Source organism: Ctenocephalides felis, unplaced genomic scaffold (assembly GCF_003426905.1).
Source record: "Ctenocephalides felis isolate EL2017-DRISC unplaced genomic scaffold, ASM342690v1 CF-g0.4_SCAFFOLD_01886, whole genome shotgun sequence".
In the NCBI taxonomy this organism is placed as follows: Eukaryota; Metazoa; Arthropoda; class Insecta; order Siphonaptera; family Pulicidae; genus Ctenocephalides; species Ctenocephalides felis.
The window spans coordinates 136,279,216-136,307,140 of NW_020538040.1; the positions used below are offsets into that span (position 1 = coordinate 136,279,216).

At 30.6% G+C, this 27,925-nt stretch overlaps 1 protein-coding gene across 3 annotated transcripts in view; it reads right to left on the reverse strand.

Moving 5' to 3' along the window:
* Positions 1 to 361: 361 nt before the first annotated feature.
* Positions 362 to 27,925, reverse strand: part of LOC113378803 (CCR4-NOT transcription complex subunit 6-like) — a 166,293-nt gene continuing 138,729 nt past the window's right edge. For all 3 annotated transcript variants that reach the window (XM_026619403.1, XM_026619401.1, XM_026619402.1), the window contains exons 4-8: positions 19,214 to 19,282; positions 15,436 to 15,748; positions 2,201 to 2,755; positions 1,784 to 1,923; positions 362 to 1,036 (exon numbers count right to left, since the gene is read on the reverse strand). In XM_026619403.1, coding sequence (XP_026475188.1) covers positions 939 to 1,036; positions 1,784 to 1,923; positions 2,201 to 2,755; positions 15,436 to 15,748; positions 19,214 to 19,282 — 1,175 coding nt within the window. In that variant the 3' untranslated portion in view covers positions 362 to 938. The remainder of the gene's footprint in view (positions 1,037 to 1,783; positions 1,924 to 2,200; positions 2,756 to 15,435; positions 15,749 to 19,213; positions 19,283 to 27,925) is intronic.

Sequence of the window (27,925 nt, forward strand, 5' to 3'; positions counted from 1 at the left end):
AATTATCTATATATCATTTCCAATAATTTGATAGCAAATTCCACATCTGTTTAAATTGAAATAAGACCAAAATACTTACAAGTGAAATCATATTGACAAAAAATTAGTTGATGTCTATTTTAATTAAAAGTATTGAATGTGTAGTTATAAAAATATGAATAAAGACTAACAGAATCAATAATTTATTTAGAATACAATTTAAAAGACACTATTCAATATTATATTTGCTTTTTGTTAATATTCAATAAAAGTAAGAGTACAATACTATGGTAATTGCACAATATAGAACAAAATATCACATAAAATTATCGCATGAGGACATCAACTAAAAACTAAAATGACAAACAATCGTGTATAATGAAGTAATGGGAACCAATGAGAAGCGATACTAATTGGTACAAACACTGAAAATTTTAGCTTAAGGCACTATGTCCATAATAAAATTAATATATACAACATATACACGACTGACATGCATACACATGCATAAACATAAACATATATATTATATGTAAACTTTTTAATTAATGTTTACATATTATTATATAGCAATAGATTTCAAAAATATCTATTACGTACAGTACCAACTAGTAACGACTGTTGTAAGGGCCCCACCTTTTGGCCTTCGTCTAATTCACAATAATTAAAGACTTAATATAAAAATAATCTAAAATTTGTAAAACAAGAATTATAAACATCGACATACATTAAAATAATTTGCAGCATCATCAGACGTTTACTGACAGTATTATTCTATCAGTTTAGGACAATCGAGTAATTCACTATCAAGGTGACGAGACAATTTACAAGGGCTGTTTTCTATAGTATTAACACGAGGTAATGACGGTGGCGAGCGGTTAACAAGTACCTGAACAGTGGCGTTAATGGGAGATGGAAATGACCTCATCGTCGCCGAAAAACGGGGGTCAGGAAACCTGCTACCTCCTGGACAAAATGCCATTAGCATTTATATTACTTTGCGCAGGCGTTGTTAATGGCGGCGCAAGCTCCAGCTCCACTAGCAACGGAAAATGGTCTGCAGAAAAAAATAAATTTGTTATTACGTAATTTACACTTCAACTAAAAACAGTGTTGACATTTTAATATATTTTTACAATCATTTATCTAGCTGAAAATTTTCTATATCAATGTGTTTTATATCAAATAGGTAGGTACGTATTTTTTATAGGATAATATAGAAAATAATCGTAAAAGTAAAACCAGCCAGACACCAGTTAATGATATAAAGTTGATCACCTCTATTTGTCATAAAACTAGATAACAATATTAATAATGATACTATATACCATGACTTAATAGATTTTGAATAGAAAGGAAGATGATGCATTGCTTGATAAAAAAAATAACAAGCAATATATATGTATAATGCAAACAAATAACATTAAACTTAAAATCATTATATAAATATCACGCATTTTTTAAAATCACATATCAAATAATAAAATATATTAAATATTTAAATGATGAATTTTAAATATATCGTCGTCTATAGATGGCGACCTGTGTGTCACCTATAAACGACATCCATTGTGACGAATTTTGCTACGTTATTTATCACTCTGAGTTAAATTATTGAGAATTCTAATCAGTTGTTGTGGTTTTTATTTCTTTAAAGTGTAAATTACAATTGTTATTGATAATAATTGAAATATCTGAGAATATTTTGTGTAAGAAATACTTGGGAAGTTTACTGACTCGTACAGCAGCGTCACTCCTGGGAAAAACACTATCGTAGTAAAAGTATTAAATAATAATCAAATACCTGAGGGTATATGTGGATGTGGGCAGCCAATTACTTTATGGTCTTTAAACCAGTCAGCTGACAAAGGACCCAGCAATCCAAGTGGAGTCATTGATTGCTTTGTATAAAAAATATAGTCTATAATCCCCTTAAATTCAAATCTGAAATTCAAATTAATTGTTAGAGTTATGTAATTACTAATAATTAAATGAAATTAATCATTCTTTAACAGAATATTTATTTTCATTAGAATTTTTGTAATATGTTATAATTTTAAATAAATTCCTTGAATTCTTGTTTAATTTGTAAACGTTGCATCTTATGTAAAATGCAATTTAATATATAATGAAAATATTCATTTGTTTATTCATAATTAATGAATTAATTCTAAAATATGTCATTTGAATATATCAGACTGTAAGTTTCAAAGTTACTTACGTGTAGTTGGTGAATGGCATGATATCCTCACTGTAAGCTGAGGCTAGCTTGAAGGAATGTGTGAATTCATTGGGCTTATCACAGCCCGAGATACGTTGCAAACAAGTCTTGTACCCTAGCTCCTTAAAGTCTCTGTGGTCCATTGAAACTCTACCTGATGATAAAAATTCTATAACTCCGGAATCGGGCAGGGAATTAAAATCACCACATAAAAGGAGTTGAATATTATTTTCTTTATGGCCAGGCCGAAAACTATGCCCAGCTTCATCTAATATATGCTTCAACTCATTCGAGAGCATCATAGTCTGGATCAATTTAACGTCACAATATTCGGGATCCCAATGAATATGAGCGGTGCACACCAATATGGGCGTATTAACTTGACTGGGATCCGGCGGGAGTCCGTTTTCCCAAGCCGCCTCCTTAGTCTTCAGTAATGCTGCCAGGCCGATATTATCTTTTGGCATTACTCGATTCAACATGTTGTCAGACCCTTCCGAATTTGCCATTGCGAGTTGGTTAAACTCCACGAGATGTTCTTTAACTAGGGAGAATCTGAAATTCAAATTAAACATCGTGTATATATATATATATATATATATATATATATATATATATATATATATATATACAGTAGAACCTCGATTATCCGAATATAATCGCGTCGGAACTTGCATATTTCGCCCGCGCCGCTGTTTCGATGTCTCGCGCGGCATTATCGCTTTTTGTCGTACATATATACATTTTTAAACATGCCAAAGCGTAAGAGGGTGTTATCCCTTAAAGATAAAATAAATATTATAAAATCATTAAAAAAGCGAAACCGGCCGTAAGTTAGCTGATAGGTATGGTGTAGATACATCCACTATAAGCGATATTAAAAAAAATGCCGATTCAATTTTGTCGTACATTTGCAAGTTAGATAGTGAAGAGGAGAGTGAAAATCGGAAAATGATGAAGAGACCGAAAAATTAACTCTTAGAAGAAGCTTTATATTGTTGGTTCTTACAAAAACGATCTTAAATGAAAAATTAGGTGACGATGAATGGTTTGTAGCAAGTAGTGGATTGATTTTTGTTGATATCTATGTATGTATTTGTTATTTTTGATAAGCAAAACATTATTCTTCATAATTTGGATTATCCGGATTTTCGATTAACCGGATGCTTATCGACAATTAGTCTGGATAATCGAGGTTCTACTGTATATATATATATATATATTTTGTAGAGTTTCGAACAAGAATCCAAAAATAATACAAAATAAAAAACAAGAAAAGTTTTTAAAAAAACAATTTCTTCATTTAATTATTTGTTTATTGTCGACGTTTCAGCATTGCTGTTGAAACTGTATTACAAAAAGTTAATAATTTATTAAAAAGATTTTTTTCATAGAATGCATTATTATAACCGCAAGAATTGTAAACAGTAGAAATTTTTTATGTTCAGATTAACTCTATGTAGTCGTTAAAAATTAAAAAAAAAAACGCATTTTTATACAATTAAAAATGTATTTATAAAAAATAGTTCATAGTATATAGCAACTAAAAAGTATCTCTATTCGTAATAAAATAGTTCGAAATATATTAGATATAGTTCAGAATGGCAAAATTTAATGAACAAATAGATAAATTCAAAACTCAATGAGAATTAATTTAAGAGATGAATAAAATAAATCGCTGCTTTTACAATATAGCAAAGAAGGACAATTTGTTAAATATTTGAGTCAAAATTCATAAAAAACAAACAAATTATATATATATATATATATATATATATATATATTGTCTCTAACATGTTTTTGAGTTTTTGTCGATATCTGGCAAAAACGAACAGATTTTTATATACATATAAATGTTAATATAAGTAAATAAGGAACTATAAAATTGTAGTGTAAAATAGGTTTATGAATAATTTGCACCCTCATATAGCGAAAATCAAAAATACTTATAGTGCAGAGAAAATGTCTATATTCAAGACTTCATTTAGCGATTAGTTTGCATGGATTTTTAAACAATAAGGCAGAAAATTTAACAAAAATTATTTAAGCACATTTACCCAGATTTAAAACGATTTTGGAAGTTTGATTTAAAATTAGCAATCACGAGATAATTTTCTACAAATAAATAAGGAACAATATATCGTATAAATAATAGTCTATAAATATAATAAATATCTTAGCAAAATACTTCCAATTTGACATTCGAGTGCAGAAGATAGTTTACTCTATTAAAATGGCCTTTTCAGAATAGATGCGAATTAGTTAAGAGTGTTAAAATAATATAAATTATAGCACGAATATAACATTGAAAATATTATGATTAATTCATAGATATCAAAATGTTTTGCAAAGATTTTTCAAAAAACGATTTTGGGATAAATGTAGACGATCGTGCCTTACAAAGAAATTGAGTACTTTCAAAACTCCAGTCGCATTTGGACTAGTTATGTAAGTTATCAAATGACATAAAATTATTACATCCAATTTAATCATATATAAAAAATATAAAGTCGCTTTTGCAAAAATGCCTGCAACGATATGTGAAATTATTTTAGAATAGCAGTTTTAAATGTAAAAAATATATATGAAAATATGAAAAATGAATTTATGCGTGCAAATTATAATTGAATTCAATATACCACAAAACAAAAATAATTGTTTTTGTATTTTTTTATTATTCTTTTTTTTTGTTTTTTTCTTTTTATTATTTTCTTTTTTGTTTTTGCCGTTTTATTTTTTTCTTCTTTTTTTTATTTTTTATTTTTTTAGCAATCGGATTCATTAATGCATTTATTGATTATATTAAAATATCTGTCTCTAAAATTTATTATATTTTACATTAGAATATGTATGACACTTAATTATAATATAATAAGATTATAAATCAAATTTGAGACCGTTGCACTTATAATTTTATAAGTATAGAGTAAAGTCGTAGCCAAGAAATTATAAGGCTGATGGAGCAATTCATTATTTGATTTATGATATATATATATATATATATATATATATATATATATATATATATATATATATATATTACAAATGTATTCTGAGTGGATAATAGATATTAATTTGGAAATATGAACAAACAACACTCTTTTTGCACTAATTTATTAAATAATAATTTTCACAAACGTTTCGAGACTAGGTTTGTCTCATCATCAGTGTGTTATAATTAAAAAAAAATTTAAAATATGGAAATCTAAATTAGCATGTTGTGTTTTTCATTACACGGCGTTCACTGCACGTTGTTCTTTTAATACCAATGTCTTCGGTATTCGTATTCTCTCCTACTTGAAACCACTTGAAATTGTAAAGTCACTCAATCAGATAGGAAAAAAAGGATTAGGGTCCAGTTGAAAAATAGATGTCGTTAGGAGAAAAAATATTCTATGATGAGATGGTTTGTTTATAAGATTTGTTATACATTGTTGTAATTAAAAGTGTATGTACATCTATATATAAGCTACAAAGTATGAATGAGATTCAGGTATGTATCATGTAATATATTGGTATCTGTCCGTAAATTTACTGTGTTATTTGTATGGGCTATTAACATCGATTCTGCAATACTTCTTTTAAATAAATCTTGTTCATAATATAAAATGAGTGGATTATTGAAATCGAAACTATGGCTGTTAGAGATAGCGTGGTCTACAAGTGTACTTTTTATAAAATCTCATCAAGATCATGTTTCTTGACAGATGTCCTGAAGATGGAACGTACCTAGTTCCGAAACGTCGACAATAAACAAATAATTAAATAAAGAAATTGTTTTTTTAAAAACTTTTCTTGTTTTTTATTTTGTATTATTTTTGGATTCTTGTTCGAAACTCTACAAAATATACACAAATCCAAGACTCTACCATTCAATATATTCCAAGAACATATATATATATATATATATATATATATATATATATATATATATATATATTGTTACGAATGTGTGAGTGAGGACCCACACACGGATGTAAAATAACACATTACTACCCCTCTCCCTATGCGTGTAAACCATGTCCCTGATGAGGAATGTGTCCGCAGGCTGAGGGTGGTCGTCTGCATTTAACAGCCAAAGGAGTCGGTCGTAGGCCCTCAGGGGTGTCGGTTCGAAAGATACCGTTCTTAAGTATAAGTCGAAGGGATGAGCGCGGTGCAGTGCGCGCAATGTTTTATCAAATTAATGTTGGTGATAATGTAAGTTAAAATAATGTTATGGGGGGCAGCGTGTCGGAAGCTGCCCCAAACCGAAGATAGACTTGGTGTAATTATGAAATGTGATTAGTGTGATGCGAATCGGGATCCCGATGTATGGACATGTGATGGACACTGGTTGCGCCGTGGGTACAGAGATAAGTTTAGATTTAAGTTGTAGAGTTCAGATTGATCAAGTAGGGAATAAGTATGTAAATATATAAATATAGAATATTGTTTAGTTAAGTTACGAACAAACGCCTCTCATTACTTGTAGTTGTAAATTTAAATAACCTTTCAGCAGTACGCGATAAAAGGTAACAGTGAGTTTAACTGACTAACAATAAAATGAGGATTATAAATGAAAGAATTAAAAAAGGAATTCGTAACAAATAAAAGGAATCCGTAACAAATGGTGGAAGCGCCGGGTATGCTTTTCGTTGGTTTAACGATCAAATGATTAAAAAGTATTAATTTGTTTTGGTAATCATTTGATCCACCATCGACGGCATTATTACGATCTCGGTAAAACAATTTTATTGTTGGTTCATTCGCGGTTATATTTCCTTGCGTGTAAGTTTACAGTTTCCTCGTTTTATTTTTTTTTTGTTATTTTGTTATTGATCAATTTCGGGTTTCGATTTGTTTTTTCGCGAAGATTCGGCATTTCTTGATTACGCGTTATTATTAAATTGATATTTATGAAATTTGTTGAACTCTTGGTTATCATAGTTGAGTGTACAGAAGATTGTTGGAACACTTAAAATTATGAAAACATAGTGCAATTTGAAATAATGTTTAGCAGTATATATAAATTGAAATGTTGTTGTGTGATCAAAGGGGTTTTCTATGTATGTTGGGGTTAATGTAAACGTAATTTGCGAAATTGGTTGGCGCAAAAACGAATAATCAAGTAGTTCAAGTAATTGTTAGAATTTTGATTTGTGGATTTTGAAAATCTATTTAATTTGTAAAATTTAAAGGTTGTTTTATAATAATTTTGAAATGCTGAATCTATTTATTGTATTTGTATTTTTGTTCGTTAATGTTTCTTTTTGTTCAGTCGCGCGGTTTGTTTTATTTCGATTTTTTGGGAAAGGCTTTTGTTCGTGTACTATTAGATACGTGTTTCCTAGGTTAATTATAATTACCATCATTTTAAATTAAGATTATTAGAATATAAATTTTAAATTCGAAATTATTATAATTAGTGTATAGAAAAATATTGTTCTATACAGATTTAGAATTTTTGTTTATTACGAACATTATTGAAATTGTTTAGTGTATTGTGTTATTCATAATCATTTTCGTAAACACCAATACATAAAATAATTTTTTTTTTTTTTTTTATAAAATCTATGATGATTGCCAGATACATTAAGTTATGTTATACAGTTAAGTGTTGTTTCATGGAAATCGTTCTTGTGAGTAGAGTTTATTTTTTTTTTTTTTTATATATAGTCGTAAATATTTTAAAGAAAGTTATTTTAAAATATCATATTGCAAGGGTAAGATATCGTTGAAGTCCTTTTCTCTTAGAATTCGATTTCAAATCATAGACATTTAAGTAACGCAGCAAGATAATATTTATGTCTCTTTTTTTGTGTAAACATTTCATCCCTACGTTTTTAAGGCGCCACAACGCGGGTGGCTAGTATATGTGAGTTCGAAAATGTCCAGACATCGTTCTCGTGTTGCGATCTTATGGTCTCTATATGTCAACGCCAGGCTAAAAGCTTTTTTTTTTTTCTTGGTTTAAGTACTAGATGTTTGAGTTGCGTAGATAGTTTTAAGTGTAATGTAAAAAATATTTTAAAATTAGGGAAGATGCCTTTGTATATATATATATATATGTTTTTTTTGTTGAGTCAGGGATTTACAATCATTTTCGAATACATGTGGCTGTTTGTAAAATACGAGCGAATTTCTTTTTCAGTTTAGTTTTGTTTGCGCTATTGCGTTAGAGTATTTTATTATGATTTGTTTTATCTCAAAATTTAGAGCAGTTTTGAGAATTGCGGAGTTATTCGCCTCCGTGCATATGAGGTGCCGAATATTTGTTTGGGAATGCGTCGAAAACAACGGCTTACAGGGATTTGAATTGTGGCAAATTTTTGTTAGGTCGATCACCACCGCCTGGATAGCTTGTATATAATTCAGTGCGAAAGCTCTTGGTGACACCGATTTTCGATAGGCATTTGAATTGATCAGGATGTCTTTGGTGATTTTCAATTAGAGCGGACTTAGTCACCCCGATCTAATTGTAATCAGTCGAGCCCACTGACATCAAGGTCGATACGGCTCATACTGCCAATAGTGAAATGGGATTAGAAATTTAATTTTTATATTTGATAGTTTTTTTTATGGTTGTTACTGTTAAAAAATATTTTGATGCTGTTTTAATTATTAATTTTTTTTTTTTTGAATTATTGTTGAATTGTTTGTGTGTAGTACTTAATGATTGATATTTAGTTTTCGCGGTAGAAAATATGGATAAAGGAAACGTCGAATAAATTTTATTGTCTTCAGTTAAAAAAATCATAGGTTTCTCGTCCCTTTCATTCAACCGGTTATGTTATTTTGCATTTATTCCATTAGCGCAACAAGACGGCAGTCACATGTTTATTTAAGTATAGATAAGGTAGATAGGAATACAGAATTAGGGAAATAAGAAATTAATAAGTACATATTAATTATTGTTTATCAAATTTAGTTAAGAAAAATGAAAAAAAAATATATATAGTGAGACACAGGTAAAAAGGGAACATTAGACTGAAAGATAACTATCGGCAAGCAGCAAATATTGTAGTCGGGGGCGTACCTAGACGAATGCGAAGCGACATAGGGATGCATGTATAGGATATGAGGGAGGTACTAGATGCAATAAATTAAATAAGCGAAAGCGAAGAATGCATAAGTCGCTAGGATTTAGGAAAGAGATAGTTTGCAAAGTGAAAGTAAAGCGAGAAGAAAAAAAAAGGCGAGTTACCGTATAACACATAGATTAAATAGTGAGATTATTTAATAATTGTTCTTTTTTTTAAATTCAATGCTCGATTCGGTTTACAACTGTTTTATAATAACAGTAAGACTATTTTTGATATAATTATTATGTATTACACCTGTTGTTTCTTTGTTCTTTTGCGAGATTTATTATATAATAGAAATTACTTGTTTACAGACTGTTTTTTTTTTCTCTTTTATACAATTAATGCACGCCCAGATAGAATAGAGTTAAGAATAGTATTTAGATAAAATATATAGGTCAAAAAAAAAAAGTAAATGCGTAGTTAGCAAATTTTATGAGCGAGATGGTTTACAAAATAAAGATAAAAAAAAATGAGTTACAGAATAGCTCATAGTTTAAGTACTATTGAATAATTTGATAATTTGCATATTACTATAATTTTAAATAACAATGCGTATGAGTTTATTTTGTTGTTGTTGTTTTTATTAATTATCGTGTCTATTTATTACAACAGTTTCTCTTCGATTATGTAGTCATCTTAGAAAAAAAAAATAACATTTATAAATTGGTTTTTGCTATGCAGGCGCGATCAGACGAATTATATTAAGAATATATTGTTGTTAGAGATTGGAAAATGCAGTTTTATAAATAGAAAATTAATAATTTAGATTTTAGATCATAGTGTCATAAAAGAAGTATGCTTAAAATGAAGAAAAAGAGAAGAAAATTACGAATAGGATTTTGAGTAAAGAATGTTATGAATAATTAGAAGATAGAGACAGAATAGGGCGGTTTAACAGCAAGTGCAGAGGCGTTGGTTTGTACTTTGGTGTTTCTTTTCCATCACTCAGAGAGCACTGGGCGATACTTTATAACCGTTGAGAATAATGTTGGGATAATAATGATATTGGGGAAAAAGATGTTGAGAAAAAAAAAAGATGTCCTTGTGAGGGATTCGGGGAAATAATTCGCGTATGAAGGAATACGACGCGAAAAGAGAAAATTAGGGGTTAATAGATGATTATTAACATGAATAGATGAATATTTTGATTTGATTGCGAAAGTGGTTGTTTAGTTCAGTCGGGAATTGAGAAATAGTGTGTGAGTATGCATATTTTTATGAATGTCAGCTGGCCAGCTAAGTATAAGAGATAAGTGTATTTTGATTTTTCCCTCGTTTTAAATGAAAATGTTTTAGGTTTTAATGCAAGATTTGAGTGAATATAAATTTTAAAATGATTGTTGTTTTGTGTTTGATATAATGTATGTGGGTTATACTAGGGGTGTTTAGAAAAAGTAAATTGAGAATAGAATTGGGTTTTGCGATTTTTGGGAAAATTTGGGATTTTACGGTTTTGGGGAAAGATCGCCCGGGCTGGTGTTTTGTTGTTGTTATGGATTATTGATTATGAATTTGATTTTGATCTCACAGCATGGGGATATGGATTTGGGCTGTGGGAGCACCCCCAGCGAGGGTTCTGGTGCTCTGAGTGAGACCGTTGAAGCGTGATACATCACATACAAGCTGATTGCTATCACGCTATCCATTTGGAAGCTTTGGTTGTTGATTATGTTATATGTATTTTAGTGAAATTTTGTGGATTTCACGCTAGAGCCGGTACTTTTTACCACATTGTACCGCCGCTAATGTGAGGTTTTGGAGCAGATATCCGCTCCCGATGCCTGCTCAAAAACTTCCGCCATCAGTAAGCGTCGCGCGACGTTGTGTGTTGTTTGGTTTTTATTGCTGATGGTAATTTCCTTCTGAAATTATAAGCGGGCGCGATGCTGCTTCAGGTCTTTTATTGGATAGGCAAGGTGCTATGGGCATCTAGCACCGTTTGGAGCCTAGGAACACCGGGGAAACAAGCATTCCGACGACTCACTTCTTGTTTTTATATTGAGAAGCGCACTTGCTGTACACGGTTTAATAGTAATAGAAATAGTTAGACTAAGATAAAAGTAAAATTAGGTTTATGTTTGCGTTTAATAGAGTTGGGACCGCCGAATTCAAAACAGTCAGCAATTCCCGAATTTTAAAATATGTAGAGTATTCTAATTACTTATGTTCAATTTGACTTTTATTGTTCTTATTCTCGCTCTTAGTCTTACTCTTGCAATGCTTTTCTTTTGTTGTATTTTTTCTGTTTTTACATTGTTGAAGTAAACATTGTTGTTAATAAGTATGTAACTAGGTTTAGGTTGATAAAGAAACAAATGCGTTTATGTTTTACACAAGTCAAATATTTATGTTAAATGTAAATTTGTTGTAGTTATAATGTCATTATTTTAAGTTTTAGAATCTATTGTTAGAATAGATTAAAAAGTTGTCGATAAAAATATTATGAGATAGTGTTATTTTTTTAAATTTTATAGAAGTAAGTGCTAAGTGTAGATAAGTTTCTGTTCATTTTCTGAGTGTTTATGTTATTTACTTTTATAATGTTTGATAATTTTTAATACTTGATAAGTTCGAATATTTTTTTCATTAAATTTGATATGTTTAATTAACTTTGATCGATTTTGTTATTATATTTGAATGTAGTTTATGTAGGTAGTAATAAAAGCAATAAGGTTAGATCAAAGTTTTAACAAACAGTGAATAAGTAAAGTGGACTAAGTGATGTTTTTTTTTTGTTTGTTATGACACTTTTTGGACAAATACACTAAACTGTTAATGTAATCTTACTTTTGGTTGAAATCTGTTGTGAAGTAATTTTGTGTAACAGTGCAAGAAAAAATTTAACGCGTGTACAACTACATTACTGAAACATCGCGACCCGAATTGTGTATCAGGGTGCTAGAGGTCGACGCCTGTGCAGATGCTATGCCGGATTTAGGAAAGTCTGAGCCTACGAGAGAAGAGCAGACCGCAGATCGGACAAGTGGGAATGCGCCATCGATGTTTTATCCGGGTTCCAAATGCGCCACCTAGGTTCCGGAGCAGAGAAAGCTGGTGCAGCACCAGGGATGGAGTTTTGAAAGATCGAGGGCGATCTTTAGAGGAGGTGGGGTAGTGTTACGAATGTGTGAGTGAGGACCCACACACGGATGTAAAATAACACATTACTACCCCTCTCCCTATGCGTGTAAACCATGTCCCTGATGAGGAATGTGTCCGCAGGCTGAGGGTGGTCGTCTGCATTTAACAGCCAAAGGAGTCGGTCGTAGGCCCTCAGGGGTGTCGGTTCGAAAGATACCGTTCTTAAGTATAAGTCGAAGGGATGAGCGCGGTGCAGTGCGCGCAATGTTTTATCAAATTAATGTTGGTGATAATGTAAGTTAAAATAATGTTATGGGGGGCAGCGTGTCGGAAGCTGCCCCAAACCGAAGATAGACTTGGTGTAATTATGAAATGTGATTAGTGTGATGCGAATCGGGATCCCGATGTATGGACATGTGATGGACACTGGTTGCGCCGTGGGTACAGAGATAAGTTTAGATTTAAGTTGTAGAGTTCAGATTGATCAAGTAGGGAATAAGTATGTAAATATATAAATATAGAATATTGTTTAGTTAAGTTACGAACAAACGCCTCTCATTACTTGTAGTTGTAAATTTAAATAACCTTTCAGCAGTACGCGATAAAAGGTAACAGTGAGTTTAACTGACTAACAATAAAATGAGGATTATAAATGAAAGAATTAAAAAAGGAATTCGTAACAAATAAAAGGAATCCGTAACAATATATATATATATATACGAGGTGTGTTCAAAAAGTACCCGGAATTTTTAAATTTCGCGGGTCTGGAGTGTCTGATTGTCAAAATTTTTTTTTTATTGTGTTGGTATACATGCCCCTAAAGTATGATGAAATTTTCAGCTATATTCACTGTTTACTTTGTCTGTGGTAGTCGCTAAGGTTCGACGTGTTTTTCTGAGCTCGGCGATTTTTACAATGGAAGAATTGAAAAGTCAAAGAATTTGTATTAAATTTTGCGTAAAAAATGAAATAAAGTGTAACAAAGTGTGTGAAATGTTACAAAAAGCCTATGGTGAGTCTGCTATGAAAAAAACAAGTGTTTACGAGTGGTATAAGCGTTTCCAAGATGGCCGCGAAGACGTTGAAGATGACGAACGCTCCGGTCGACCCAGCACGTCAACAAACGATGAAAATGTGAAAGAAGTGGAAAAAATGGTTATGAATGATCGCCGAATCACAATTAGAGAAGTTGCTGATGAAGTTGGCATATCAATTGGCTCATGTCATAACATTTTTTCAAATGTTTTGGGCATGAAACGAGTGGCAGCAAAATTCATTCCAAAACTGCTAAATTTTGACCAAAAAAGCAATCGCATGAACATCGCTCAAGAGCTGTTAAATGACGTCAACAACGATCCAAGTTTGCTTGAAAGGGTCATAACTGGTGATGAAACATGGGTGTACGGTTATGATGTCGAAACCAAAGCCCAATCGGTCCCAATGGAAGAGCCCAGGTGAGCCAAGACCGAAAAAAGCACGTCAAGTTCGATCGAATGTCAAGGTTTTGCTTACTGTTTTCTTTGATTATAACGGCATAGTGCATCAAGAGTTCTTACCACAAGGTCGTACGGTTAATAAGGAGTATTACCTTGAAGTGATGCGACGTTTGCGTGAAGCAATCCGAAAAAAACGCTCCGATTTATGGAAAAACAATTCATGGCTGTTGCACCACGATAACGCACCTGCTCACTCGTCGTTGCTTGTTCGTAATTTTTTGGCCAAAAACAATACCGTAGTCATGCCCCAACCTCCATATTCACCAGATATGGCTCCGTGTGACTTTTTCCTATTCCCAAAGTTGAAAAGACCCATGAAAGGACGGCGGTTTTCCTCGATTGAAGAAATAAAGGCCGAATCGCTGAGAGTGCTCAAGGACATATCAAAAAGTGAATATCAAGGGTGCTTCGAAAATTGGAAAAAACGCTGGCATAAGTGTATTATATCTGGGGGGGACTACTTTGAAGGGGACCACATTAATGTAGACGAATAAATAAATATTTTTTTGAAAAAACGAAAATTCCGGGTACTTTTTGAACAGACCTCGTATACGTTCGATTTGAATAATTCAAAAAACATTTTACTTATATTGACTAAACGAAAAACTGCTCAAATTTTTGACAGGCAGGTTTATTGGTTATGAACTCTCTATAAAAAAAGTAAAAAAAAGAGATTTGGCGGTCAAAAATCCTTATTAGACATATGCACATCACATTATCATATCTTTTATAGAGATTTTAATAATGTGTACACATTTTGTGTCAAATATTTTGGATTCAGTACCAAGATTTTTAATTTTAAAATTCACGTATATGATTCAAACAAATGTTCTCGATATTTTCGAAAGTATCGAATAATCCATTTGAATAATTCAAAAAACATTCCATTCGCATTGATAAGGAGACGTGCTGATTAGTTTTTGGTGAAGGCAAATCTAGCCTACGGGGCGAAAAGAGCCAAAAATCGTAATTCAGTTTTAGAGAAAACGGAGCGTCCGATTTGAATAATTCAAAGAACATTTTATTTGTATTGACTAAACGAAGAACTGTTTTAATTTTTGAAAAGGCAGGTCCGGCGGTTATAAACTCTCAATAAAAAAAAAGTTGAAAAAATGCTATTTGGCGGTCAAAAATATTCATTAGACATATGCATATCAAATTATCAGATATCTTAATAATGTGCGCACATTTTGTGTCAATTTTTTTGGGTTACGTACCAAGATTTTTAATTGTAAAGTTTACTTATATGGTTCAAATATATGTCCTCGACATTTTCGACAGTATGGAATAACCGATTTGTATTAATGAAAAAACATTCGGTTCGTAAAATTTTGAAAAAATTTCATGATTATCAAAAAATCAAATTTAAAAGAAAATTGAACAAATTTTTCGTAAACATACACATAAGTTGTTTGTAGAATACGCTCGTCGTCCAATATAATAAGCACTTATTTTACAGTATGTATTTATAATAAAAAATCTATTTGAAATTATTTAAAACAATTATTGATTATTTTCATTCCTCGAGTTTTTAATTAAGGCACGATGCCATACACCACTAGTTAAATCTTGTATTAAAGTTTTCACTTACTTGGTGGCTCTATAGAATATTGCACAGCCATCGACATATTTTCTATCATTCTCAGACATAGTTTTTGCGCGCGATTTGGGAGAGAAAATTCCATCGTATCCTTCCAGTTTCAACTCGGGCAAAAAGAAATTATAAAATTGGTCCGTCTCAACTTCTTGCAGGCTGATGATGTCCGCTGCGTAATGCCGAATCTCGTCCAGAATACCCTTTTTGCGATACTCCCAAGCCAGAGCCCAGCTCGGGCAATAGCCATACATCTGGCGGGTGGCGTATTTATCGCATAATACGTTGTAGCACATCACAGTCAAAATACCTACGATGGAAAATTATAAAAGATTTATTAGATAAATGAGTGTTTTAGTATTATAATAAAAGAAGTCATTAAGACCTCTCTACAACTTTCTCCTTTATGGTTACGCCAAAAATTGAGTTTGAAAAAGGGGCCACTTTGGCATATTTTCAATGATATCTTGGCCATAAGGTGAGATACAAAGTTGAAGTTTGGTATATCGGATGTTTTCAAAATGACCTTCAAAATCGCATATAAATTATTCAAATACAAGAGTATTAGTCGATTATGTATGGCAATGCGCCCACACCCTTGCGCATCGTGGCTATTATGTACTCGTCTGGCAGACCCTTGCAACCGTCAGAATGGGCTGGCTTTTTACATATGCTTTCTGAACAGTTAAAAGAATACACCCTCAAAATATGAGTCTTGTGCGAGCAAGTTATAATTTTTTTTTTTTAAATTTTCTCAAATTGAAGGGATGATGACGCAATCGCGGAAAGACTGCCAGACTGGTACTTTCTTAATGAATCGATAATAAAATATCACTAAAAAAATTTCTAGCTTTGAGAAAACAGGTTAGTCAAATAGTTCACTGGCTCTTCGACTACCACGTTTGACCACGAGATTATCCTCCTATGTTTCTTTCCTCAGTAATACTTTAAATGCATTTTTCTTAAAACTGTCTTTTTCGATACGATACCCACGATTTATCAATTTCTACTAGACAGAGTCTTTTAAAATTTTTACAAAGTTCTTTATAGACTTCTTATCAGTATGAACTATACTCATACTCAAATTCCTATTTTTACCATTTAAAAAAAAATCGAGAACATCAAAAAAAAGTTTTAAAACCTTTTTTCTGACAGTCGCTATTTTGTGAAACATTTTGTTTTTACTTGTCCCTAAAGTTTATACGAATGCGATATTATTCCAATTTAATAATGATCTTTTCTTTATTTTTTATGGAATTATTTGGAGGGCTAATTGCAGGGGTTTGATCACGTACCTCTTTTTTTAAGACACTCCACTTCAACACCTGCTAGAATTAAAACTTTTTGACTGTTTTTATTTTTAATTTTTTTTCTGTATTCTTAAAACATTAATTAATATAAGGTGATCATATTTTGTCAAGTCAAAACCGGGACGGTAATTTTAATTGTGATAATCCGGGACCGGGGTGGAGGGTATTTCAAAATAACAAATACTATTTAAGAATGCAATAAAAATCAGTCTCTTTCAAATAAGTTTTTAGATCAGAATTACTGACTAAGAACTTTATTATTCGATCATATGTAATATTTTATCTTATACTTTTGGATCTATATGTTTTTTCAGATTTCAAACTTAAAATTTTGTCCAATTTTCTTCATAATTATTTAAATATAGTTAGCACTTATTCCAGGCAGCCAAGAAGTTCATTTTCATAATTTTTCGTAAAATTGAAAATGAAAGTTCAAAATTAGGAATGTGAGAGACTATTTTAACCCGCCTTTTTCATATAAGCATACTAGTTGTACATAACATTTGCAGATATTTGATGGGTAGTTGTAATTTTATTATCAAGTACAAGCAAAGGTTCAATTTAGACCTATACTTTTCTAAAACCCGAGACAATCCGGGGCAAAAGATCTAAATTCGGTACAAAAGATCTAAATCCGGGACAAGTTTTTCTTGTAGAAAAACCCGGGACACAAGGCGAAATCCGGGACTGTCCCGGCCAAACAGGGATGTATGGTCACGTTAATTAATAGTTTATAAAAGACAGATTGCAAAAATATTATTGTTTGCCTTATTCTTACGACTTTTGGAAATCAAAAAACATGACTAGAATAACTCCATAAACAAAAAGTAAATAGATTTAATCTATATTTCAAAAAAATATTTTGCTTGTTTATTCGTCTCGAGTGTCGATATTTTCTTATTTTTTGTTCCATTTATTTCAGTTTGTTAGTTGTATATTTCTATTGACGATAAAATAGAATGTACCAAAACGTTTATACTATAAATCATAATTAAAAATGGTAAAAAAATCATAAAAGTTTAGAAAAATGTACAGCACTTTAAAACATACAATAGCACTATAATTAATAGAATTACAGATATCATATGTCTGAATGATATATTGAAGATAAAGATATATATATATATATATATATATATATATATATATATATCAATAAAACAAAAACTTCATTTTCGAAATAACCATAGTAAAATGTATCTAATTGTAAGTAGCTAAACCTCATAATTGATAACTAGCTGTCACGGAAAACGTTGTTTTACCATATAAGGTATACAATTTCTAGAGAATCCAAAAAATACTAATTTATTGTAAGTGTGTAAAGATGTTTTGTTGAGTGGTATAGATAATGAGATAATATAGAACAATAAAACGTGTGTTCCAAAATTATTATTGGTTTTATCAATCACCTTATTTAAATTGTTGTTTGTTATAACCCGAAATAAGTGATTAGACAAAATATCCCCTTCGATCGATTCCAAATTAAATTTTAATTTAAATAATCAAATAAATAATATTTTAATTTAGAAAACAAATGAGTATAAAATGATACAAATGAGTACTTTTAGAGAAGAAAGTTTGAAAATAATATGGTTTGCAAAATAAGAGTGCAAGGAATTTATATCTAGACAAAAAGTGTATTTTCATATTAACATTCAAACAAAGTTGATATTTTGAATTTCTAATAACACTTGCCACTCGTTTAATGATATTTTGTATACAAAAATAAAAAAAAACAACTTACTACAATTAAATAATATTCATCTAAAACATTCTATAAAATTTAATTGGTCAAATCTATCAAAACTATCTGATATTCGACTTTTTTATTTTCTTTGAATCAAAATGTAAAATTCCTGATCGCTTTTGATGTAATTTCTCACCTTTCCCACAATCTCTGGATTGCAACGAATATATCAAGACTAAAACTGGCCAAATCGTTCAGCCGTTTTCAAGTTTTAGCATACCTAACATAAGGGGGCGTCCATTAATCACGTGAGCCAGTTTTTAAGGATTTTTGGACCCCCTCTTACCCTTGGTGATATTCAAAATTACCCCCTTCCCTCCCCCACCAAACATCACGTGTATTTTAAGGTACGTGAACAAACAGTAAAATTTTTGATTTTTTTTTGAAAATGTTTAAAAAAAAGTTAGTTAAAAAATAAAAACACGTGATATCTTACTATACCACTCCCTCCCTCACGTGATATTTCGTGACTTTTTGTCAAACCCCCCTCGCCCTAAAAACCTCACGTGATTAATGGACGCCCCCTAATATCGAGCTCCATTTTTATATAAGATTTCATTATATCGAGAAGTTTTTGCAACTTGCCTAAACAATATTATTGTATGTTAACGCCAATGGTTTTTTATAGTTTCAAACTACCGTAAAACAAAATCACTTTTTATTAATAAAAATTATTCTTGTCTGTTGAAAAATAGATTACCATTTATAATTTACTTACAGGTTGGTCGAGAACGGATAGGACGAGCCAGAGGAATCCAAGGGCGCTGTGGAGGTTGCGTCGCCGTAACTAAAACAATAAATATAATAATATTAACTACAATTATAATAATAAATGGCATAAATAAAATATATAACATTAATAAGTGTTCAAATATGTGACAACAACAGAAATTTACAGAAAATTTTGTATATTAGTAATTAACATATAATAAAATATTAATGAACTGTTATTTTGAATGTTTAAAGCCAATTCTATTTAATACCAATCGTTGTCAAATATGCTCAGCAGCTAAGAAAAAAAAATTTCGTAATAATTCATAGAAATTTAAAATATTTAATTGACGATTAAATATAATAATAAATACAGAGTGTCCCAGATATTGACGTCAAACCGAAACGGAGTGATAATATTATATACAGAGTCCTGAACAAAATTAGAAAAAAAATTATGTGACTTTGTTTAAAAATTTTATGAAATAGTTTTTATGCTTTGGGTAAATTTTTAATTCTAAAAATGCGCATATAAAAACACATATAACTCTAAATTATCACCTTCTTACCACAAACCTCTATTTCGTTAGAAATATTATAATAATTACACAATTTTTTATCTCGATTTCTGTCAGTGACGTTTTTTACTAAACTTCGATTGAGATTTTTTGAACTTATGGAAAAGCTCAATTTTCCGTAGAATAATTAATTTTATCTGCCCATTTTTTTTTAATATATTGAATCATTTTTTTTAATGCGAGTTTGCAGAATACATGCAATTTGCACCTTCCTGTCACACTTCACAATTTCTGCCAATTGGGAGATGTACTGAACATATTTCGATAGTTAGTTGTTTGATATTTATGTTTTAGGTTTAATAGTCAAAAAATACTGTTATGCTTATAAGCTTCATATATTGCGACAATGAATGGGATATTTTACTCGATGATGCATCTAATACAGCTCAACAATCAATCACGAGAGATACGTGTGCTATTTTCCATCTTAATAACTAGATGTGACAAAATCGCATTTTTGTTAAGATATTTATTTATATGTACATATAACACAACAGTGCGTGATCGGGTACAGATAGTATATAATAAAATATTTACAACAATTACAGTCCACACTACATAGATCAACTTATATGCGGCATAAGATGAAAACTGTCGATGTACAATTAAATTTTATTATACAAAGTTATCCTCGAACCAGTTTGGACGTATGGCATCCACTTATGGGGTGCTGCTAAAATCAGAGTCATACAGATAATGCAACGCTTCCAAAATAAAATACTCAGACAAGCAATATCCGCGTCAAGGTATGTACCGACATAGTTAATTCATCAAGGCACCGATACACTCACAATCAGTGAAGAAATGAAAATCACCTAAATGAACTGATAGCAAGTCTTTACAATACCACATATAATATAAGACTAAAAATAAAGCATTTAATAGATCTAACACTTTAATCAATAATAAGTTGTTCTACCATATTATCTATAATATGGATAGGTGTGTGCAGGGCCGGATTTAGAAGTTTGGCGCCCTGGGGCAGTGACAAAAATGCCGCCCCACCCCTAATTTTTTACTTAAAATAGTTTATATATATATATCATTTTTCTAAAATTAAAATAACTGTTTGATTGCAGAAAATTTATTACGCATTATATAGTGTTAATAGTGGTGCTTGGCATCGTGCCTTAAGATAAATTGCTGAAACTTCCCGTACTAAAAATTAAAATTTAAAAAAAAAAATAAAGCGATCGGCCTGCTTTAGCTGCGTACAGACAAAATAAAGAAGCGCGTAAGCGCCGCCTCGCAGAATTAGAGATAAATAATTTTACAGAACCCATAGAAATGTAAACAAAATTTATATTATTAAAATATCTGATAATTTGATGTGCATATGGCTAATGATCATTTTTGACCGTCAAATGTTTCTCTTTCAAATTTTTTCATTGGATCACCAAAACCGCTAGACCTGCCTCCCACAAATTTAATCAGTTCTCCATTTTGTCTATATATGTAAATTTCTTTTAATGATATTGGACGTTTCGTTTCTCAAAAAATGAATTATTATTTTTGGCATTTTGGCCCGTATTTCCGAAACAGTTGGACCTATCTTGGCCAATAACTAATCAGCACGTCTCGCTATCAATAGAAATCAAATTATTCAAATAAAATTTAATTTTGATAAATTTAATAAATGAAATTTAATAATTTTCAAAAAAAATTCGAAATATAAAAAAAAGTTTTTTTTTAATTCAATTTTTATCATTTTTCAAAAAATTTTAAAGCTTTTTATAAAATGCAATTTTCAGTACGGAAAGTTTCAGTAACTTGCCGTAAGACACAATGCCATGCGTCACTAATTTAATTTTTTCGGCGCTATGAGCTTGGAAGTGCACAAATTCGTCATCTTAAGAGAGCTCGATATCTGAAGAACATATTTTTCTTAAACTTTCAACTCACTTACGAATCTTTATATTAGCCAAATTGCCAAATTTTGCATTGCATTTGTATGTTTTGTTAATTATATTTCTTGAAATTAAAAATGTTATTAAAAAAACGAGTTAATTATATGGTAAAGAATTTTCTTCTCACTATCCAAATTTTGCCGCCCCCGAAAATTTGCCGCCCTGGGCAGTTGCCCCGACTGCCCCTACTGTATTTCCAGCACTGGGTGTGTGTATGTATTTGTATATGTAGTCTGTGTAATATACTTTGTTTATAATTGTATGTATATATTTAAGTTTCTTTTTTTCTATACAATACCAAAATTTGAATAAGATACAATTTAGTACATTAATAAAAGGTGGACCACTGGGTTTTCCTTTTAGAATTCTATGTTATTTGTCAAACTAATTACTCAATGACTTTCTATTTAGACAGATTGTAATTTATAAGAAAATAGAAAAAAAATTTTTTGCAACATGAAAGTGCATTTAATATATGCTGCAATAGACATTAGATTATTTGTGAACTTCTCATAATAAAAACAATAGATCAAATACAGAATGTATTGTCATTTTATCTACGTACAAACAAATTATGTTATGTATTATACTTGAACAATTTAATCCCAGCGACACCATTGTATATAATTGCGTCTATAAGCAAAAGCAGCGGCTATCTACTATTTTCTGTAAACCATTCTCAGACTATTCAACATCAGAAGCTGACTTAATATTAAAGGTATTCATCATTTATATTGTCACCTTGGGCTCGTAGACTAATAGACGCTGTCTTTATTCAATTTCATAATAATAGATAGGAACTCCTGTTACGACAAGATTCATTTATGCATCGTAGCGACTTTCCTACATTTAGCTGCGCGGAGCTCATAGAGATATTTTGCTCAAAACGTGTTATTGGATCATTACAAACGCGTTCATGTACATAATTTTCATATGAATATGTTTACTACTACGAATAAAGAATTTCACAAATATCATGTTTTAGATTATTGCAATTTGTATATTGCAATGATCGGTATGCGGGCAATTTTCTAGTCGAATCTGTGACATTTGCAAAATCTTACACCGTAACCTATTCAACGTAGTCTTGCACAAGAGACTTGTAGAATGGTGATCGAATGACCCAAGTCTAACTTATAATGCCAGCTGGAGTTATGTCATAATAGTACTGCGATTGCATACAGATATCAACTAGAGGAACTTCAGATGCATTTTCTTTACAGATGCATCAATTTCAATAACATACCAGTTTTATTAATGAAACACGAAAGACTACATTTTTAATAAGTAGGTATTAAATATTTAATAAATGACTCGCTGTTCCCAATCACATACCTTAAGGTTTTGCCCAAAATCTTATTAGTTTAGTTTCTCTGCCCATTTGTTAACTTCCCGTAGGGTTAGTTATAGTACTCGCAAAAAATCAAAAATGAAATTTTTTTCAAGGTCTTATGAACATTTTGGAATACCTTAGAAAAAAATTGATATATGTGTGTATGTATGTATGCTTGTGTGCATGCGTGCATGTTCGGATACATTTTTTCGTCCACGATTTCGGTAGCACGGATGAACCGATTTGATGGATTCAAAAACCTTATATTGAAGAAGAAAAAGAATTGTTTGCATTTTTGCTAAGGCAGGTTCAACGGTTTTGGAGAAACAAAGTGTAAAAAGCTATCATTTGGTGGCCAAAAATGGTCTTTGGACATATGTATATTCAAAATAATTGTTATTAATCATTGATGAATTTGAATTTTTTTTTGCATATTTTCACGTTGCAAAGTCTTATGAACATTTTGGCATACCTTAGAAAAAAAATTAATATATGTGTGTATTAGGGTGGTCCTTAATATGGACATTTTCGAATTTCCTTGCTTCCTCTCAAGGGCTCAAATGATTCCAAATTGATAAAAAACAATTCTCTGAAAACTTTAGCTCTTAAGATTAACTTTTAGATAGTGCGCAATTCAATCAAACTTCGTATGGAAATAGCATGGAAAAAATTTTGAAAATTGCGAAAAAAAATTTTTAGGTAAAACTTAGCGACAAATGAATTAAAAGTGAAAATTTGTGTCATTTTTTATTGAAAATTCGACGCTCTGCAAAATTTTTGAAATTTTTTTCATGCTATTTCCATACAAAACTTTGATTGAATTGTGCTATATCTAAAAGATAATATTAAGAACTAAAACTTTCAGAGAAATGTTTTTTATCAATTTGGAACCATTTGAGCCCTTGGGAGCAATAAAATTCGAAAATGTCCATATTAAGGACCACCCTAGTGTGTATCTGTGTGTACGTGTGTGTATGTTCGGATACATTTTTTCGTCCACGATTTCGGTAGCACGTATGAACCAATTTTAATGATTCAAAAACCATTTTACTTGTATTGACGAAGAAAAAGAACTGTTTGCATTTTTGCTAAGGCAGGCCCAACGGTTTCGGAGATACAGAAGTTATTATTTCGTGGCCAAAAATGGTCTTTGGACACACGTATATTTTAAATAATTGTTATTAATGATTGATGAATTTTTGTTGATTATTTTCATTCCGTCGATGTTCAATAACCGTATAAAAAGTTCCAGCACAATGCCATGCGAATCTAGCTTGTTTTATTCCTAAACGAATTCCAAAACTTCGATATGAAAACATTTAGTTGATCGAGTATTTAAAATTGGTTTTTGGGGAATTCGGACTCACAAAGATGAAAAATATTAATGAATATTTTAAATAATTTGTTAAAAAAACAAGTTATTAAAAAATGTTATAATAATTAAGAATTTATTACTTAATTATTTTAATTGCTTAAAATAACAATTTCTTTCGTGATTTTTTAAAATTTCAAATGTTTTTTGTTCTTAAATAAATTAACAACCTGATTGCAAGAACTCATAGGTAATGAATCAAACGTTCAATTCACTAAATATTGTATTCAGTTATATATTATATTAATTATTCAATTTTACTGGGAAGGTATGTCAAGAAATAATATAATGATTTAAAAACTTTAATAGAGAATAGCTTTGGAAATAAAGTACTTTACTGAACTTGTAGCTTGGGAGTTTGTAAAATAAAGATAATAAAAAATATATTACTTCAAATACTTTATTAAAGAATTGTTACAGAAATACGTTAGGTTTTGAGCTCATAAAATAAAGTCAATAAACAGTATAATATCTTAAATTTATTTGTCAAATCAAAAAATCAAACACCTACTAGTTGATCTAATAATCTAAAATAAAACGAATAAACAATTTTGTAAGCGCATAATAAGACCCAATGACACTTCTCAATAATCTAAATGTACTTCTGTGTTTTATTTCAAATGTAACAAAAAGTGTTTGTGCACAAAAACGCATATCTAAACATGCAAAAGTAATAAAAATGCATCTTAACTATTTTATAATAAAAGATATAAAGATAATATAGAATATCGAATTCCCACAACCGGAATTGCATACAAGGCCATAAAGTGAATGAAAAATTAGAAAGGTTGATGCTGATGAATATTCCGCGAACGTTTATGGGTGTTGTTCAAATCCACATATTTTATAAAATATTTCATACGTAGGACAAAAATAATTTGCTTATGAAAATAAACGAGAATTAGACTAAAAAAAATGAAGAACATCACGAACTAAGAGAATAACTAACAAAACAGAAATAATGAGTAATTTTCAAAATAAAAGGCATTTTGTCAATGCTTCAGAATAATTCATTCAATAGCAAGAAATTCACAATTTAAAATCTCGTTAAGCACAGTCTTCAAACAAATTAAATAACCAAATTGTTAGTTATTTTCATTCAAATTTTTTAAATACTGTGAAACCACGCATACTATTACTAAGCATCTCTCATAGATTATCCCCTTCCAAGTAATAAAATAACACAACTAGTTGTGAGTAATATTTTTCCTTAAGGCAAGTTGCATAAACTTCCAGATACGTGTAAATAATCGACTTAAATATAATTAGCTATTTAGATAAAATGTTCAACTGTTTATTTCGAAAATAAAGATTTCGCTTTCATTAAAAACAATTTTCAATGAATATCTTTGAAGCATATTTAAAATACCAGAATTTGTATAAATTATACTAATATGTTTAACACATATTATTTCATCTATTTCTGGATATGAAAATGTATTTCATTTCAGTGTGGAGGTCAACTGTAATCAATAGCTACCTGCAAAACAAAGAAAGCACGCGGCTTCGTTCTGAACTTTAGATGGATTTTTATTATTCAACCGCTTATCACAGGCCTATAATATTCTAATTTATGCTACAAAATCTATTGTTATACAAAGTTTCATCAAAATCATTTTTTTTTCATTGTTTATTCACGATGAAACGGACCGGCCGATCTTTACCAAATACTAATCAACGTAATTCCGAACCAATATCTTTCAAAAAGTGTTGGAATTTTAAAAATTTTAAAAATCGATTCAAGATTGTGGGCTAAAATGTGGACGAAAAATTTCACACTTTTCTGCTAATTACACAGAAACGACTTAACCGATTGTCGCGCAAAACTGACCAACGATAGTCCTTATCGAGATACATCGAATGACTTTTAAATTTTTGACATCGGGCCTGCCCCTTTGAGATCAAAAATCAGTTCATACACACGCACACTTTTTCCAAATTTGATCTCGTTCAATTCAATTCCTGGGTTCGATACCCACTTCGAGCAGCCTGTTGTCAGGCAGCAGCAACAACGATTTTCACTTGGAAATATAGATAGCAATATGTTTCCAAGTAAAAATAGCCCTCACCCGGCTATGCTGCACCAATAAAAAGTTATCTCTATTACAACAATTGTAATAATAAAAATTCAGCACATAGAGATGAGACAACTGTTTGAGTTGCCATCTATAATAAAAACAAACGTAGTTTGTAAGAAATTCATCACAACGGTTCATAGAACCCATGAGTTCTGATCGCTGTTCAAATTAAAAAAAAAATCGAGGCTAGAGGGGTACTAAAGAAAGCAGTATGATAATACCTTATTTCGTAAATCAGTAATATTTTTTGAAATGTCTTAATTATATGTAAAAAATATATTATTTTCTATGACCACATTTCAAACTACAAAACGAATGAATTTTATTTTCATGTATGTATGTAAAAACGCGTTTTGCATAAAGAATTAAGTACGTATTGCGGGGTATTCACTATATTTGCTTACTTATCAGAAATGGATTTGAAAATAATCAAAGAAAATCAATTTCAATGATAAGAATTGAAATGAAATTAGAAGTGAAATCTAAACTAGTGGGGCGCATGGCATCGTGCCTTAAGGCAAATTGCTGGAACTTTCCGTACCAAACATTATTATTTTTTTAAAAACGATAAACATTTTTGAAAAAAAAAATTACTTCGAAAAAATTAGATTTTTGAGAAACTATTAATTTGACTAATTTTTGTCAAAAAAATGTTTTCTTTATTTTGACATATTTTGGAAATTCTGAACTTTTTTTTCAAAACAATCGTACTGCATAGAGACGATATTTCAAAGCGTGTAAGCGCCGCGTCGGCGGCTAACGGATAAACATTGCTACGGAACCCATAGAAATGTAAACAAAATTTATACTTATTGTTAAAATCTCTATAAAATATCTGATAATTTGATGTGCATATGTTTAATGGTCATTTTTGACCGCCAAATAGCATTTTTTTTACTTTTTTCATTAGATCTCCGAAACCGCTAGACCTGCCTTCATGAAAATTTGATCGATTTTTCATCTTGTCAATACATGTAAAATGTTTTTTGAATGATTCAAATCGGACGCTCCGTTCAACTTAACAACTAAAAACTGAGTTACCGTTTTTGAAAAACTAATCAGCTTTGAAAAATTATTCAAATCGCTTCATCCGTGTTCCCGAAATCGTCGTCAAAAATTTGTATCCGAACACACATACACACACGCACACACATACACACACACATACATCAATTTTTTCTAAGGTATGCCAAAATATTCAGAAACCTTTGAAATGTAAAGATATATAAAAATTTTCATTTTCGATTTTTTGCGATTACTATAACTCGCTCTACGAGAAGTTAATAAATGTTCGCCAGCTCTTCATTTAATATAAGTGTATAATGTGACGGATAGAGTATCTGGCTCACACCGCGCTCCAAAGAAAATGAAAGTTGCCTCATCCTATATTGCGGGAATGCGCGAATGCGCGAATGCGCGAATGCAATGCTTAACTAAACTAAACAAATACA